Consider the following 15,482-nt stretch of genomic DNA (forward strand, 5'->3'; position numbering starts at 1 on the left):
GTCGCGGAGCGCTTCCGGCTCCCGGGGGAAGCACGGTGGCGGCGGGGCCTTCCGCTTCCGGCCCGTGCCCTTGCCCGTCCGTGCGGCGCCGGCGGCGGCGGGATGTTGGCGGCGGCGGCGCGGGGCCTGGTGCGGGCCGCGCGGCGAGGTGAGGGCGGGTGGGCGACGCTCGGTGGCAGATCGGGGCCCCGCGACCCTCATGCTTGTCCGTTCTGTTCTCAGCTGGTGCAGGCCCGGCGGCGGCGGCGGCGGTACAGGCCCGGCTGGCGGGGGGCTCGGCCGCGGAGACGCGCCGTAAGTGAGCAGGCTGCGGCGGGAGGGGCCTCTTGTTTTCGGAGGGCTTCGTTGACGTTGCCCCAGATCTGAACGCGGTTAGTGGTTTCCCGGGAACCGAGATGTTGGACAGGAAGGTGAGGGTGTTGGTGGCCGTGAACGCTCAGGATGCCTTCCTGCCTCTTCTCTCTGGCCACGTTAATGTGTTCACGGCTCCTCACGTAGGTTGCAAAAGACCTTGAAGATCACCGAGCCCCACCACTAAACCATGTCCCTTTCTGCCCCATCTGCACATATCTGAAATACCCCCAGATATAGGGTCTCCACTGCCTCCTTGTCAGACACTTCCAATGCCCAGTCACCCTTTCCATGAAGAAATTTATCCCCGTACCCAATCTGAACCTCTCCTGGTGCAACTTGAAGCTTCTTCCTCACATCCTATTGTCACCTGAGAAAAGGGACCACCACCTTCCTCACTGTAACCTATGTTCAGTGTTAGAGTGTTAGAGAGACTGAGAGTGGTTAAAGGGACTTTTACGGAAGTGATGGGTGTTGCTGCTTTCTGTGGCTTGCTGTGCTGTAATCTGTTGTTCTCTGTAGCTACTGTCAGACCGACAAATGAAATAGAACAGAAGCAGCTCTGTGCATTTGGGGAGTACGTGGCTGAGATCCTGCCCAAGTATATCCAGCAAGTACAGGTAGGTGCTGCTCAAAAAATTGTTCTTGCTGGGAGGCAAGGGACCTCATGAACACACTGCTTCTTGTTAGATGTCAGAAGTTGCTGTGTGGAAGGGGGATTGTCAGAATTACATGAAAATTATAACTATTATTGAGCCTATTATTGAACTATTATCTGATGTCATTGTGCCTGTTATAACATATAGTCTCTTTGTATGATGTCCTGCTGGATTCTGCACAATGTTCAGTCCTGTTAGCATGTGTGCTAGTTCCCTTTCCGTTGTTTCCATCAGGTGACTTGTTTCAATGAGTTGGAGCTTTTGATCCATCCAGATGGGATTATTCCAGTTCTGACCTTCCTCCGAGATCACACTAATGCCCAGTTCAAGTCCTTGGCTGACTTGACTGCTGTTGATGTCCCATCTCGCCAGTACCGCTTTGAGGTAAGACATCAAGCTCAGAGAATTTCACAGGGGCTTTTGGCTGTGAATGCTGTTGCAGCTAGAACTGCATTTTTACTTCACAAAAAACAAGTCCGCTCTGAAATACAGGGTTTGTTTAACCCATTGATTATGGAAGCAGTAGCAGAATTGAAACTGCATGGATTTCTAGTTTGGCTTTCCTAGTCTGTTCTGCCGGAAGTCTTTGTAGGGGTGATAGTGGTGATTGTTTTTTTTTTGTTTGTTTGTTTGTTTTTTGGGGTTTTTTTTCTACGAAAGTGTCCAGAGCCTTCTTTCTGGCTAAATACGAACTGGTGCTTTTCATTCTGCCTAGATCTGTCAGCTGCTGTTGACACAACCAGTCATGGTTTTCATTAAAATCCCACCAATCTTAATAATTTTCCTCTTTTCCTAAAAAAGGAAAAACTTTGGTAGTTTTAAAAATATCTCCTGAAGTCAGGACATATTTGAAGGAGTTTAGATACTTAGCATATTGTCTTCTCACCTACTACTAGAAAAATTTGTTCAATTTACTGTAGTAAACCCTAGGAAAATCTGTACGCTATAACAGCAGAAGATTCTGGGTCACAGGCTGTAGGAGGCTCACTGTAATTTAGGCAGCCTTATTGATGAAGGAGATGTCCTTCTCTTGCCCAATTTGAGCAGATCATCCTTCAAATGGGAGAAGAGAAATAGCCTAGAATCTATGAACTGGTTTAATTCCCGGCAAATTACAAGGATAAAGAAAAGTAGCTGGCTTATTTTTCCTCTTTGGTTTACCTTGTGGTAACAAGTTTAAGTTCCAACTGGATCACTGGATACTGAGAGTAATTAGTAGACATTTTCTTTGTGACAGACTTTTGTTGTGTGTTTTCATCCCTTCACTATTCTCTTTCTTTAAGATTTAGTATTCCTCTTCAACTCCTCTTCAGCAAGTGACATTTTATAAATCCCACATGCTTTTTGTTACACTTCTAAGGAAGAGACAGTGTTTTGGAGCCTCAGTTACAGTGCCTTTCAACTGTCCAGCTCCTAAGAATTGAATGTGGCTTGGCTGAAAAGAGTATTCGAAATAGGCTTCATGTATCTTTGCTCAGCCTGTCCTATATTGTGAAGAGACCTTCAAAGTCCACACAAGCCCAATGCCTCCCTTTATTCTGCTTCAGATTGTTTACAATCTCCTGTCTCTGCGATTCAACAGTCGGATCCGTGTGAAAACATACACTGATGAGCTGACACCTATTGACTCAGCAGTGTCAGTGCACAAAGCAGCAAACTGGTATGAAAGAGAGGTGAGTGCCAGTGTACTTGGGAGCAGTCTCTTTTGAGAGGGGCTGTATTTTCCTGATAAAACTTGATCCTCAGGGCACTGAGAAAGAAGGAAGTGTTTGACTGGCTTCCTTTTCTGAATAGGAGAAAAAAAAAATGTTTGTTTTGTTTTTTATTTAGTTCTGCACAAAACCAGGCAAGGAACTAAAATTTTATGGAAAACATAACAAAGGGTACCTTGTTAAAGTAAGAGGAGCCTGTGTTAGCAGGGCTTGTTTGTTTTCGTGGTTGGATTGACCTCTCCAGGATAGGTGGGGAACTGTGGAGTTGATAGGTTAGAATGGAGATAGACTATATAATTCAACACCTGTCTCCCTTTCATTTAGGTTTGGGACATGTATGGTGTTTTCTTTGCCAACCATCCTGATCTAAGGCGAATCCTCACAGACTATGGATTTGAAGGCCATCCCTTCCGGAAGGACTTTCCACTCTCTGGTTATGTGGAGGTAGGAGATGCACTTATGTTTCAAGTTATAAAACTTCTGTAGTATTCTTATCTGTGTTTCAATACAGAGATGTGGTTGCTTTATAATCTTTCTTTATAATCAATAAGACAGCCTGAAGACAGGGACACTGATGTAGTGCAGTGTGTCACAGACAGTTGTTGAGCAGATAAAGTTCTGCTTTTAGCACTAAACTTTTCACTGAAAAACTATTTATGCCTGTGAGAGTAAGTGACCAAACCAATCTTTACACACCTGGAACTGTACTTCATGGAGCTTTTGTAGATCCAGATTTCAAAATTCTAATTTGACTCTTGCTGTTTATCAAATGTTTAGTACTGTGTGTTAAACCACAAGTGAAATGAGTGTATTTGGTATCTGTCTAGTTCCAAAGTATCTGCTTTTGCAGAAGCATTCATATTTACTGCAGTTCTGAGAGTGACCTGAGTCTCAAAAAGAGATAGCAAAGTTCTGCAGACAACAGATGTTTTTTTAAGAAAATAGAAATAATGCAGTCCTTTAAGTGATGAGCAGGAACAGATTTGCAGATCTGGATGGACATAGTAAAGATAAAAATCAACCCTATTTAGTATTCATCTACCCTTGCCCTGTGTTCTGAACGTCATGCTGAGAAGCACAACTGACACCCAAGAAGCTGACGTGATGGCAGTTCATAGATACTCATGAGAGTAGCTGTGCTGCATGGATGGATGTCAACATCACTGCACTGACTCAGGAAAACTTCTTTTGCCATACGGCAAACTAAACGTGTTATTCCACATAGATTTTGTATGGATTGTAGGCTAGGCACTCCAGATTCAAAGTGGTTAGCCAGGACTATTTCAGTGCACAGTAGCGAAGAAGAGGGTATTTCTAGAGAAAGCAGAGGTCCTGGTGACATCCGGAGGCCTCCTCATGAATTAAGGGAGCTGAATTTGTGGTAGAGGCCTGTGCTATATTCTGTCCATGGCATAAGAATAAGGGTTACTTGTACTGGAGGGTGATCTTGGTCATGGCAGAGGTGGCACTGGGGGCTGTATGAAGATGACTGTCCTTTGCTCTGCTCTAGGTGCGGTATGACGATGAAGTGAAACGGGTAGTGGCAGAACCTGTGGAGCTAGCTCAGGAATTTCGCAAGTTTGATCTGAATAGCCCTTGGGAGGCATTTCCTGCCTATCGTGCACCTCCAGAACCCCTGAAAATAGAAGCTGGAGCCAAGAAAGAGGATGAAAAATAGCAGCAGAATGGTGTAGGTGCATGGCATCATTCTTTCTGTTCTGATGTAATATTTATAATAATAAAAATTGTTATGAGACTCTTGCCTGTCATGATCACAAAAATTATGCTGTTTTCAAACTAGATGAAAAACACAGGATTAAGGATGCTAATTTACAGTCCTGTTGATCTAACTTTGAGCTCTAAAATGCTGGATTTGTCTTTCTGGCTTGGAAAGGAAATTGAGTTGGTACTTTCTTTGGCTAAGCTTTAGATATGCTGCTTCTGCTAGCCATCCCTGCAGGTATAAGACATAACCTGAGCATTTAGTAGTGCAAAATTCAGGAGACTTTTCCGAGATGGCTGTGAGCTTAAGCAGTAGGATTGTCTCAGCTCCACTATGAGTTTTGGGAAGACCATAATAATGCAGCAAACACAGAGCATTTGTATATGATTCTAAAACAGCAGTTATTAGGACAACACAAGAAGCACTTGGATTCAGACTATAATTCCTGCATTGTCTCTGGGAACTAAGTCTATGTTCTGCTGGCAGAAAGAGAGTCAGGTAACCTCTCACATGCTATTCTCCTTCATGCCAGCTTTTTTCTTTATGGCTTAGCAGCCTTCACTTTCTCTAGATTCTTCAGACTGCACTTTTCCCTGTAGCCAAAATATCCCTTCCCTTGTCCCATAGACAAGAGTGCATGCATTTTTGTCACCTTTCCAATTATTCTGAGCTCTATGACATAATGCATTACCACTAGCTTTGCTGCTGTGGAATATCTCGGCTCTCTCTCTCTCAAAAAAAAAACAAAAAACAACAGATCGTAGTTTGTCCACCCACCAGCTGTTCAGCGAGATTACATTACAGCAGTCATCAATTAATAATGTCTCTTGTTCATAGCCCTGAAAATGCATAACAGTTCCGCACTGGAGAGCTGACTGACCTCATTAAGATCTCAAAACTATTGTTTAAGAGATTTCAGATAATCTCTACAGTTTGTGAATTACTTTATGAGTCATCCCAGTTCTACTTAAGGGCTTTTTAAATTCTAAGATTACTAAACAAGTCAAGGCTGGGTAAGGCCCTGGGCAACCTAATATAGTTGTGGTGTTCCCTGTTCATTGCAGGGGAGTTGGACTAGGTGGCTTTCAGAGGTCTCTTCCAACTCTATGATTCTACAAACAAAAGGAACTGGAAAAGTCAGAGTATGGAACAGAAAAAGGGATAGAACAACGATAAATTCAGTTAAGGAAAACAAGAAAAAGGAGAGTAAATAATCACAACTAGAAGGTGAACTGTTTGCAAGAAGAGCTGGGGCTGTATGGTGGGAATCAGGTTTCATATTTATTTTCACCCTAGCTTTGTAAGGAAAAAAAAATTAAGAAATCCATGCTTAATTTGTTTCAGACTGTTGCGGGCAGCAGTGTTTGGGATGTGACTTAGAACAGCATTCTCTAATTAAAACTGATAGCATTTGCCATTATCCTTAAAAATTACAGGTCTTCTTTATTCTATGGGAATAAAAAGAACAACAGTAGAAGCCAGCAGAAGTTTGTGTTTTAAATCATTTCTAGATCCTCTTGAGATCTGCCAGCGTTTGAATTGATTGAACAGGAAACGTACTTTTAATGTGTTCTACAGTATGTTCCACAGCTGGTTCTGTATTCTGTAGCACTGGCTCTTTTTTGCATGCCAGTGTTCATTGCACAAGTGTATACCACTTTCGTTACTGTGAAAATTAATACCAAAGAACATTTTTCCTCACTGTGTTCTTCATTATCCATTTCACGATGCTCCAAGCACCATGACATGACTCATGATGTATGTATCATAAGAATACTTATAACCCATCATACTGGGAGATATGAGTGATGATAGCTGGAAAAGAAGGAAAAAAACACTAAATGTAACACTTGTGCAGAGGGAGAACTTGACTGACAGCATCACACAACACACTGACAAGTTAGGCAAAATGCAGCATTTGCTAAAGAACGCGTGTGCTGGAGTTCGTCCAAACAGCCAGCCCTGTAGGGACAGGCACCAGCTCCAGCAGCTCTTCAGTATGTGGAATATTTGCTAATAGACCTAAGTCTTCTAGTTAGAGAAGTCTTGGAGCTTACAAAGAGTACAATTTACTCACCCAGACACGTCATCCCAGAAGATGGGGTTACACAGCCTCACAAAGTACTGCCAGTGTTGGCACAGCACCTACACGGTTTCTGAGCCTCAGGGGCCATGCTTGCATAGGAACCTGGGGGTCTTTATGGATGGTGGCTGCTTACTTCACCCTGGTCAGACATAACGTTGTCTTCCAAATCTTCTGACACTGCCTCAATGAGGCTGCCAACTCATTTGCCTTCACTGGATATTCCAAACGTAGGATGTTGGATGAGATACATATCTGCAGTAGCTGACACAGATGTCCTATTCAGAGGAGACATTTTCTTATAACACAGAGCCGAATAGAGTTTAGGTGATGATTCACAGTCACCATCTTGATCTTTGTCAGCTGAGTATGTTTTGCTGGTGTTTTCCAGAACTCTGGCATTTCTCCCTGCAGCCATGCAAGCAGCCTCTCCTCACTGAGGATGTGGCTGTTGATGTGTTAAAGTATCCACCCACAACACAGCCACACTGCCTGTAAGGGCTCTGGTTTTTGATCTCCAGTCAAAATCCAGGCAGGGATTTCAGCTGGGTATTGAATTTCTAAAGAGCAGAAATTACGTGGCAACTGAAGGGCAGGCCAGGTGACTAAGGAGAAAGAAACTTTGTATATGGACCAGCATCACTGTATCAATAAAGAATCTGATGATGGACAATACTCCTACTTTCCTCAACCTTGTTTTACTTCTTCCCCTCCTATGACTCACAACATCACATTCCCCATGAGCCACATATCTCCATCCTTTCACTCTTAGCCTTCCTCTTCTCATCTTCTTCCCCATGCACCTGCTGGACAGGCCTGGGACAGGGAGTGAGATCTCCTCAAGTTGTGGGTGAGACATATGAAGCAAGAAGTTCATCCAGATTTTAAGCAGAATTTCACTTCCAAGAAGATGCTACCTAACTGTCTGCAATCTCATCTCAAAGAAACCCCTTCCAAAGAGGCTCTTCCAGTGCTGTAATTAGCACACCTTGTACCTTTTGATGCTTTACTAGACCACGTAGGTATCAAAGTACAGCTTGTGAAGCCAGATGCTTGTCTCACCATACAGATGTAATCTGCAAAAGACAAAAGAAGCGGCAGAAATCCACAGTACCAAGAGGATGAGTAGTTTCAGCTGTACAAACACAGCAACTGAAAAAAAAAATCACAAAGACCCAACATGGTGCAAAAAAAAAAAAAAAAGACTGAATGAACAATGTAATTATGGATTGAGATGCTAAGTGTACCAATGAACAGATAAGACGTTTCAGGGCTTGCAGGGCTCTATCTAACGTAGGATCCAGAGGAACTCTTCTCAACAGGCACTGCCATTTGTGACTGCAGAAGAGCACATTTGAGTAGCTACTGCTTCACTCATACCCTCTTTTAATAGTTCCTCCCTCCACTACACCATTACCCAGTGATAGGCCAACTTCTGTTGCTTAGAACAAAGTTTAGACCAACATCCAGCCAGCTCCTACAAATTTTGGATCTATACACAAAGATGCAATAATGCAATAAAAAGTGCAGCAATGAAAAAAGAACAGCAAGGTTCTAAGCCCTAGCAAGCAAGGATTCACTCAAATACAACAGCTATGGGCACCAAAATAGAAGAAAGAGGTTGCTTACCTTTAGAACACTTCAAGTACACAGAGATATCCTGCAAGAGAGCCTTACCTCCACCACCAACCTTCAAATGAGATCTGGGAAGGCACAGAGCCTGGCTCCGCTCCTTCCTGTTACTCAAGTACATTGCATGCACCTGAGCTCCCCTGGTTGGCCCTGCCTTCCCACCAGGTGCTCAATCACTGCTTCAAGCTGTGACTTAGTATTTCTGCTACAATGGTGAAGGGTCTTGAGAGAAATTTGTATAAAGAATGGCTGAGGTCATTTGACTTATTTAGCCCAGAGAAGAAGAGGCTGAGGGGAAGTTTTGTGGTGGCCTATAGCTCCTCACAAGGAGAGCACAGTACCAGTACTGATATCTTTGGTGATGGCAACAGGACCTAAGACCTGTATCAGGGGGATCAGGTTGGGGATTAGGAAAAGGTTCTTCACCAGAGAGTGATTGGGCACTGAGCAGGTACCCCAGAGCAGTGGTAAAGGGCCTAAGCTGGAGTTCAAAAAGAGTTTGGATGATACTCTCAGACTAAGAGGTTGAATTTTGGGTGATCCTGTGTAGAGCAAGGAGTAAAACGCAATAATCCTTGTGCGTCCCTTCCAACTCAGGATATTCTATGATTCTACAATTCTATATTCTCTTTCCCTTTCCCATCTTCCCAATTCAGGAGGTTACTGAAATGCCACAATCAGCCAAGGTGCCCCTGAAATAATTTGGTTCTGTGTGACATTCTGAAACTGCTCCTGTGACAGATGGCATGACCAGAGGGCAAGTGGATGGGCAGTGCTGTGCACATTCAACTGTGAATACCTGGCAAAGACACAACCCCTCAGGAGGAGCAGGTGCCTATACACAGGGAGGGACAGTGTTCAACTGTCAGGAACTCATGCTTGCTTCCCATATAACTACTGCTGGTTTACAAACACCTAAGGCACATGTTTATCATCACTGCAGTTGTCCTTCTCTGTGGGATAGTGAGGCAATTCTGTAAAATTCCCCCATCTCAAGGCAACAAACACTACCTACACTACCACCTCCTACCTGCTACTGGATCAGTCATCTGAACACAGCCTATGGCCCTCTTCTCTCCTTCCTCCCACCACTATGACTATTCTTTTCTAGATACTTCAGCTGTATGCAGTTCCTAGGATGTATTCCTGTTGACAAAATCAAAAATAACTTATGCAGATGTTGGCCAAAGTCCTGGATGACTGCTTTGTCAGGTATTACAAAACCCCACAGATGCATGCTAAAGAGAGGTTATTTCATGTCACAAAAGATACAGGACTTTTTATTTTTTTATTTTTGGCAAAGTAACTTCTGGGCAGTTATGTAAACACAGTGGATTTTAAAGGATTCTGGAGGGAAACAAAAGGCACATCAATCTCACTGCACAAATGGGACATCAGAGTCTATCTCTCAAGTCGCATATTATTTACAGTTTAATAAAAGATATCTCATCCCATAATAAAGGGATGCAACTAAAGCAGAAGAAGCAAAAAATAATGAAAACTGAATGAAGCATTTCTTAACTGTGAGATAGCCAGGGCTGTAACAGAAATACAGGTTTTGCTTTTATGTAAACGGGGGGGGGGGGGGGGGGTGGACCTGGATACAAAGGGCCCTTTCTCTCTTGATAAATCTTTTCTGCATAGTTGCTGTAAGCCCACAGATTGCAAGGTATGCAGATGCTGGAAATTTCAGAAGTCAGGCTGTGTGGTTTGCACACTGCCAACTTATTAAGTGGAACATCATCTCACGAAGTATCTGGTGACCAAAATCACTACAAACTGATAGCCTCTAAGTTGCTGAGAAAAGTATGCACTTCAGCTTCACCTCCTTTCTTTTTTATGTAGACATCTTTCAAAGAAAGAACATATTTAACTTGAGCAAGATGGCATTATTACTTATTCATACTTACTACTGTTTTGTATGACTCTAGCATTCAAGAACCTGTTGGTGATCCTGGAACAATACTATGCCATACAGAGTAGAGCACAATATCCTGAGTGAGGGTTTGGCACTAACAGAAGTGCAAAGATTTTTACAACACATCTGTCTTCTGTGAAGGGAATCAGATGAAGTTTCATCTAGGTAATGCACAACACCTAAAGCAGACCGTACTCATCGTAACCCAGAAGTCACAGGAGAGGATGATGAGGTGCTAAAGCCTGACTGGCTCTGATCTTTGCTGTTTGCTAGGTCAATACACTGAGCATCCCTTCCTGGAGGATTGCTACAGAGCTAAACAAGTAACATTTCTTCTGCCTACTTGTATATTTTGGCTGCTATAGCCCTTGAATGAATCTGTGCAGACTTTTGGCCTTATCTGTTTGTGACATTTCTGGATTGTTTGCAGATTTTCAAACTCAGTAAAAGGGAAAACTGACCATGAAGCCAAGGAGTGGAGAAGTTCCATGGAGATGGGACAGACACTGTGCAGAGGAGAAAGGGACCAAGAGGTCCTCCCTTCTTCAGAGGCAATCACATGCAATGCAAATTCTTAAAACAAATAGCTTTGTATAATTAATTACAGTGGAAAATCAGTCTTTGGAAGAGAAGCTTAAATAATTCTGCCAAAACTTCCACATCAAAGTCTTCCAAGTTTCCAAAATACGATGAAAAATATCCTTTGGGGTTAGCAAGTTCAGCTGCAAGGCCCTTCCCCGTGCTGCAATCATAAACACAGAAAGGCGGATCTGTTCTAGCAGGGGCTGCTGGGATCAGAAGCAGCCAGGAAAGACACCACGACAAACAACTTTCACTTCACACCCGGCTCAGTCCGCAGAGGGGATGTGAACCATTACTGGGCACGGCTGCTATGGCCCAGGTGCATCTCAACACCTGGCTGATCCTGTGCATGTTCGCTGCATCCCAGAGGCTGACAGGTAGGAAGTGTACCTGTTTGTTTATGATGTAGCTTCTTGGCTTGGCAAATATATGTGCAATTCCAGCAGTACTACACTTGGCCTGCTTCTTCAGATATGATCAAATGCATCAGCTAGCTGTGCTGACGCAGGAGAGGGCGTGTTAGCTGGAGTCCTCACTGGCTTTTGTTCAGCAGGAGATATATTGATACCTACCTGCAGAATGAAGACCTGCTGCTATTTTTGATGGCAGGAGAAGGGTTTTTTTGGTCTCTGGTGAAAAAGCCTGTTCCTGCAATGATGTCTACAGGTTTTCTAGATGTTTTTTGGGAAAAAGAACAACTGTGGAAAGATAAAGTAAATAAGGGATAAATTTCCACCTTCAGATTACATTTATCTTATTATTTCAATGCATTATTTGTTGTGCTTTGGTTATAGTTATTAACAACAGTAGTTTTGTGGCTATCACTGACTTTACAAGCCAGTCAGATGTTTCTAATTAGAGGCATCTGTGAATTCAGTGAATCAATTAGCTGAGAGGGAAGCCCAACAAATTTTCAGATGGTGTAAAAGCTTTGCTGGCATGTCCACGGAGGAAAAGGAAAGAGCAGATACTTCTCAGCTCACACTCCAAAGCCACAGGCAGCTCGTATCAGGGAGCCTGCAGCTGTGCAGAGAAACAAACCTCAGCCTGAGGAGACAGCAGTAGACAGGCAGCTTGCACATCTCTCTGAAAAGCTTTAAAAAAGAATGGAATGTTGGAAGTGGGATTTGGTAGTAGTCAGCACACACATGCACGATTACATCATTTTTCTGCTTTTCATAAGCACCTGCTGACCTTAACTCTGGAGTACTCAGTATATAATCTTCCTTTTTCTTAATGTAGAAAACTCTTCATCCACATGAAATTGAAGAAAAAAAAAAAAGTATCACGAGAGCTTACTAAAAAAAACCACAGGGTGAGCATCAAGTGCTATTTCCACCAAAAGTTCTAGGAGCCTTCTTGCCCCCCCTTCTCACTGGGTAGCATTTCTTTCTCCTTGCAAAAGCTACAGAGTAACCCACTGCCAAAACCCATCTGCTCCAACTCCTCAAGAAAGCATGAGAGGTTTCTTTGCAGTCTTCTAAAGTAAGTGCCTTTTCTGCCCCGAGCTTCAGCTCTGTATTGGCAGGACTGGGGGGACATCATATCCAGATCTCACATTTGCCTCCTTTAACCACTTCTACTTCCCTTGTGAAGCTTCTGTTGTTCATCAAAATCCTGAGGTCAGCATCTATCACATTCAGCAAGCTACAAGTGCCAGCTCAGAAATGCTAAAGGTCTTACTGACAACCAAATAATAGAAGTAAATGGGGAGTGCCATGATCTTGTGTTATTCAGCTCCATCTGATGTCTTCCAGATGAACATCCTTACATCAGGGACGATGTCCATGCCAACGTGCCCCGCCGCAGCCCAGAGGATGCCGACATCATGTTAGAGGTCTCCTGGGCACTGGGGGCCTCTGGGCAGAGGCGCTGCTAGTGCCTGTGCTCCCATCTGCCTGCATGTAAAAACTCTTGTGCTCTGCATTGTTCTCACTCTATTTTGGGAACGCCTGGAAAACACCTCAGTGGGGTGGGCCAGCGCTGGGAGATGCAGGTGGGAGGTGAGGGCTGGATGGGACCCCATGGGGAAACCAAGGCATAGAGCCAGGCAGAGAAAGAGTGTGGTGCTGGCAGTGAGGGAGTTCGAGCAGGCATCTTTGCAATGCATATGCTGCTCTTCTCTTCTAGATGCTCTGGGGGAAGCTGGACATCCAGGCCAATGGGACAATCCAGCTGAGGGATGAAGAGCTGGCCTCCCTGCGCCCAGCACGGTGGTTCATGCAGATCTTGGAGGGTGAAGTTCCCAAAACACCAATGGAGATTGAGCAGCATTTGAGATATTACTCTCTGACTGATACCCCTTTGCCTCTAACAGAGTTTGACCGTCTGCTTTTCACCAGTGTTTACTGTGCCTATCAGATCCGCTCAGTTCAGGGTCTGGATAAAAATCTCTGGATTCGTTTTTTCTCTCAGCTAGCTGATGAAATCTTTCGTGATCTGTGCAAGGGGCTCTGCCCTGCAAATTCCACTCTCCTCCTGGCTTCCTGGCCCTGGAAGGAGGAACCCTCACATTTAGCATCACTGAGACATTTTTATAGTTCTAACCTGGCCAGGGCCAAGAGAGACACTTAATAAGGGAAACTACCATGGGAAGGGTCGCATCTGACTTCAGCAGCAATCTGGGCTGTTTCAAATGCTGGCAATCTTTCCACATTATTCTGGATGTTGCAGAAATATGCCACATTGTTTTGTCCGGCTTTCTGCACTTATACACAACATTTTATTTTTAGATAGAATGGGACATAACTAAAAATTGCATCTCACACTTTCCTTTTTTTTTTTTTTTTTTTAAAGTGGGCCGGGCTGCTGTGGGCAGTGTTATTTAGATGTGTTATCTATCTTGATCACTGATGCTTTCTAGGGAGATGTCCTGGCAGGTTTTTTCCAGGATGTTACACTGGTGTCTTAGCAGAATTTATCTTGAATAATTCAGTTTGGCCTCCTCTATTCCTTCTGTGGTTTCAGTCAAATGCAGTCTCTTTTCTCTTCTCCAGTAAGCAGATGCTGCTGCATTTCACAATACAAGTAGTGCATTTAATTTCAGCTTTCTGGTTATGGAATTTGCATTTTATGTGCCCAAGTAATTTTTCACCTAATGTGTTCATTTTTCTTAAAAGATTGACCAAAAATGCATGTATACTACAAAACTTTCTTGTATTCATTTATCCTGTTTACATATGTATACTGCTTTGTGTCAGGCAGCAGTTTGGAATACACTTTTTTATATCTCATTTAAATTCTCAAGGATAGTGACCTAGTTATTTCTTCAGCAGATTTTACCTCTTCTGTAGTTCTTTTTCGTACAGCTATGACACTTAACAAGACAAACACAACAAATACACGGTCTCTATCTTCAAAATCAGAAACTTAATTATTTTATAGAATGAGATCATTAACCTTCTCTGTCTTACACAGTGCTATGTGGAATTAAATAAATACGATTATCTACATGGGAGGGTTTTGATTTTTTGTTTGTTTCTACTGGATTTCCTGTGGCCACGTTAATTTTGAGTATTCACTGAATGTGCTTAGATGGTGAGATCTGTAATTTCCTTTTTATCAATATATTCTTAATTTTCCATGCTGAAAAAGGAGGTGCATGACATTCAAAGAGGGAACTGCTAGCTTTTGACCTAGTTTATTTCTTTTCTCCAAGCCACTGCTGCCCAGCAGATGGAGAGACAAAATAGTGAGACCTGAATAAGAACCCTGGAAGCAAGAAGACAGAGAATGGTTTTAGAGGTCAGGTTAGGGCTATAAAAGTACACTACAGGACAGACTTCCAACATTCATAAACCTTTTTTTTCCTTTTTTTTTTCTTTTTCTTTTTCCAAAAGATGTAGGTGTAGGGACCCAGATTACCATTTTATTTGAAGTAGATTCTAGGAAGCTAGTGTCCCACCTCCATGTTCTTCTGGCCCTATGCTTATATTAAATATACGGACAATCTTTACCCTTCATCCTTTTCCAAACATATCCTCAGTCTTTAATGCCTATGATGTGTATGGTGTGACAAAGCTGGGGAGTGGTTGCTAGCACATTCAGTTTTAGAACAGAACAACATTAAAAGGCTCAGCTGGGATGGTAGCAGTGCCTGAAAATACTGCACTGCTGCAAAATGCCAAGTCTGAATTGTATGAGTGTCTGGATAAAGGTTCAGGGGGTTGGCTTGGTGACTCAGATGCAAGTATACACTACTGAATTCAGGATGTTGTTAAGGTCAGCTTAAGGGCTTTGCTATTTATTGAGCAGATTACAAATTAAACTCAAGTGACGTCACACAGTTCCAGGCATGCTTAAGATGGTGCATTTCTGCAGTTTAAGAGACAAACCAGGGTTTAGCTGAGCTCAACTGCAACAGCACTTCATCGCACTGCAATGAAGATTCCAGGCTGCTGGTTTCCTAAATCCCAACTGCTGTCCCTCCCAGCTGCCTTTTAGAAACATATCAGTGCCCTCTACAGCCACAGCAGTCCCACTGCCGCAGCACTACGGTTCGATAGAACACAGCCTGTAAGAAACCACTGGAACACAAATGCTGAACATATCACTTAGAGGTAACTTTGATCCCATTTGTGCTAGGTTACCAGTGTATCATAAAGCTTAGCCATATCCTTAAGTTCAAGGAGCTAATTTCTGAAGAAGTTAATGTCAATTCATGCCACAATACTATTTACATATAAGTAATAACCTAAATATTAGATTTTAAAAAGTACTTCTAAAATTCCTTTTACTTACCTTGTTTCTAAGCAATCTCGCCTCCAAGGATAGCTCATTCCTAGATATGAGACCTCATCCTTTACCACAAGAAACAGAAGTA

The 15,482-nt window shown here is 43.1% G+C and overlaps 2 protein-coding genes across 3 annotated transcripts; both read left to right on the plus strand.

Moving 5' to 3' along the window:
- The first annotated feature begins 55 nt into the window (after window positions 1–55).
- NDUFS3 (NADH:ubiquinone oxidoreductase core subunit S3) lies at window positions 56–4,478 on the plus strand. Its single transcript, XM_065754939.1, has 7 exons — window positions 56–148; window positions 223–294; window positions 874–971; window positions 1,245–1,394; window positions 2,558–2,683; window positions 3,047–3,166; window positions 4,233–4,478. Exons 1-7 carry the CDS (start codon window positions 103–105, stop codon window positions 4,398–4,400), a joined length of 780 nt encoding a protein of 259 aa, XP_065611011.1. The 5' UTR covers window positions 56–102; the 3' UTR covers window positions 4,401–4,478.
- A 5,991-nt stretch (window positions 4,479–10,469) lies between these two features.
- FAM180B (family with sequence similarity 180 member B) lies at window positions 10,470–14,115 on the plus strand. Of its 2 annotated transcripts, XM_065755718.1 has the most exons (3): window positions 10,470–11,037; window positions 12,418–12,497; window positions 12,791–14,115. In XM_065755718.1, the coding sequence occupies exons 1-3, from the start codon at window positions 10,971–10,973 to the stop codon at window positions 13,232–13,234; spliced, it is 591 nt and encodes a 196-aa protein (XP_065611790.1). In that variant the 5' UTR covers window positions 10,470–10,970; the 3' UTR covers window positions 13,235–14,115. The 2 variants fall into 2 exon arrangements, 1 of the variants encoding a protein (XP_065611790.1); XR_010623402.1 differs by lacking the exon at window positions 10,470–11,037 and having other exon boundaries at window positions 12,421–12,564; window positions 12,791–12,873.
- The last annotated feature ends 1,367 nt before the right edge of the window (window positions 14,116–15,482 follow it).

This window comes from Cyrtonyx montezumae, unplaced genomic scaffold, assembly GCF_038088225.1.
Source record: "Cyrtonyx montezumae isolate F1298 unplaced genomic scaffold, pur_monq_1.0 scaffold_10, whole genome shotgun sequence".
Lineage (NCBI taxonomy): Eukaryota > Metazoa > Chordata > Aves > Galliformes > Odontophoridae > Cyrtonyx > Cyrtonyx montezumae.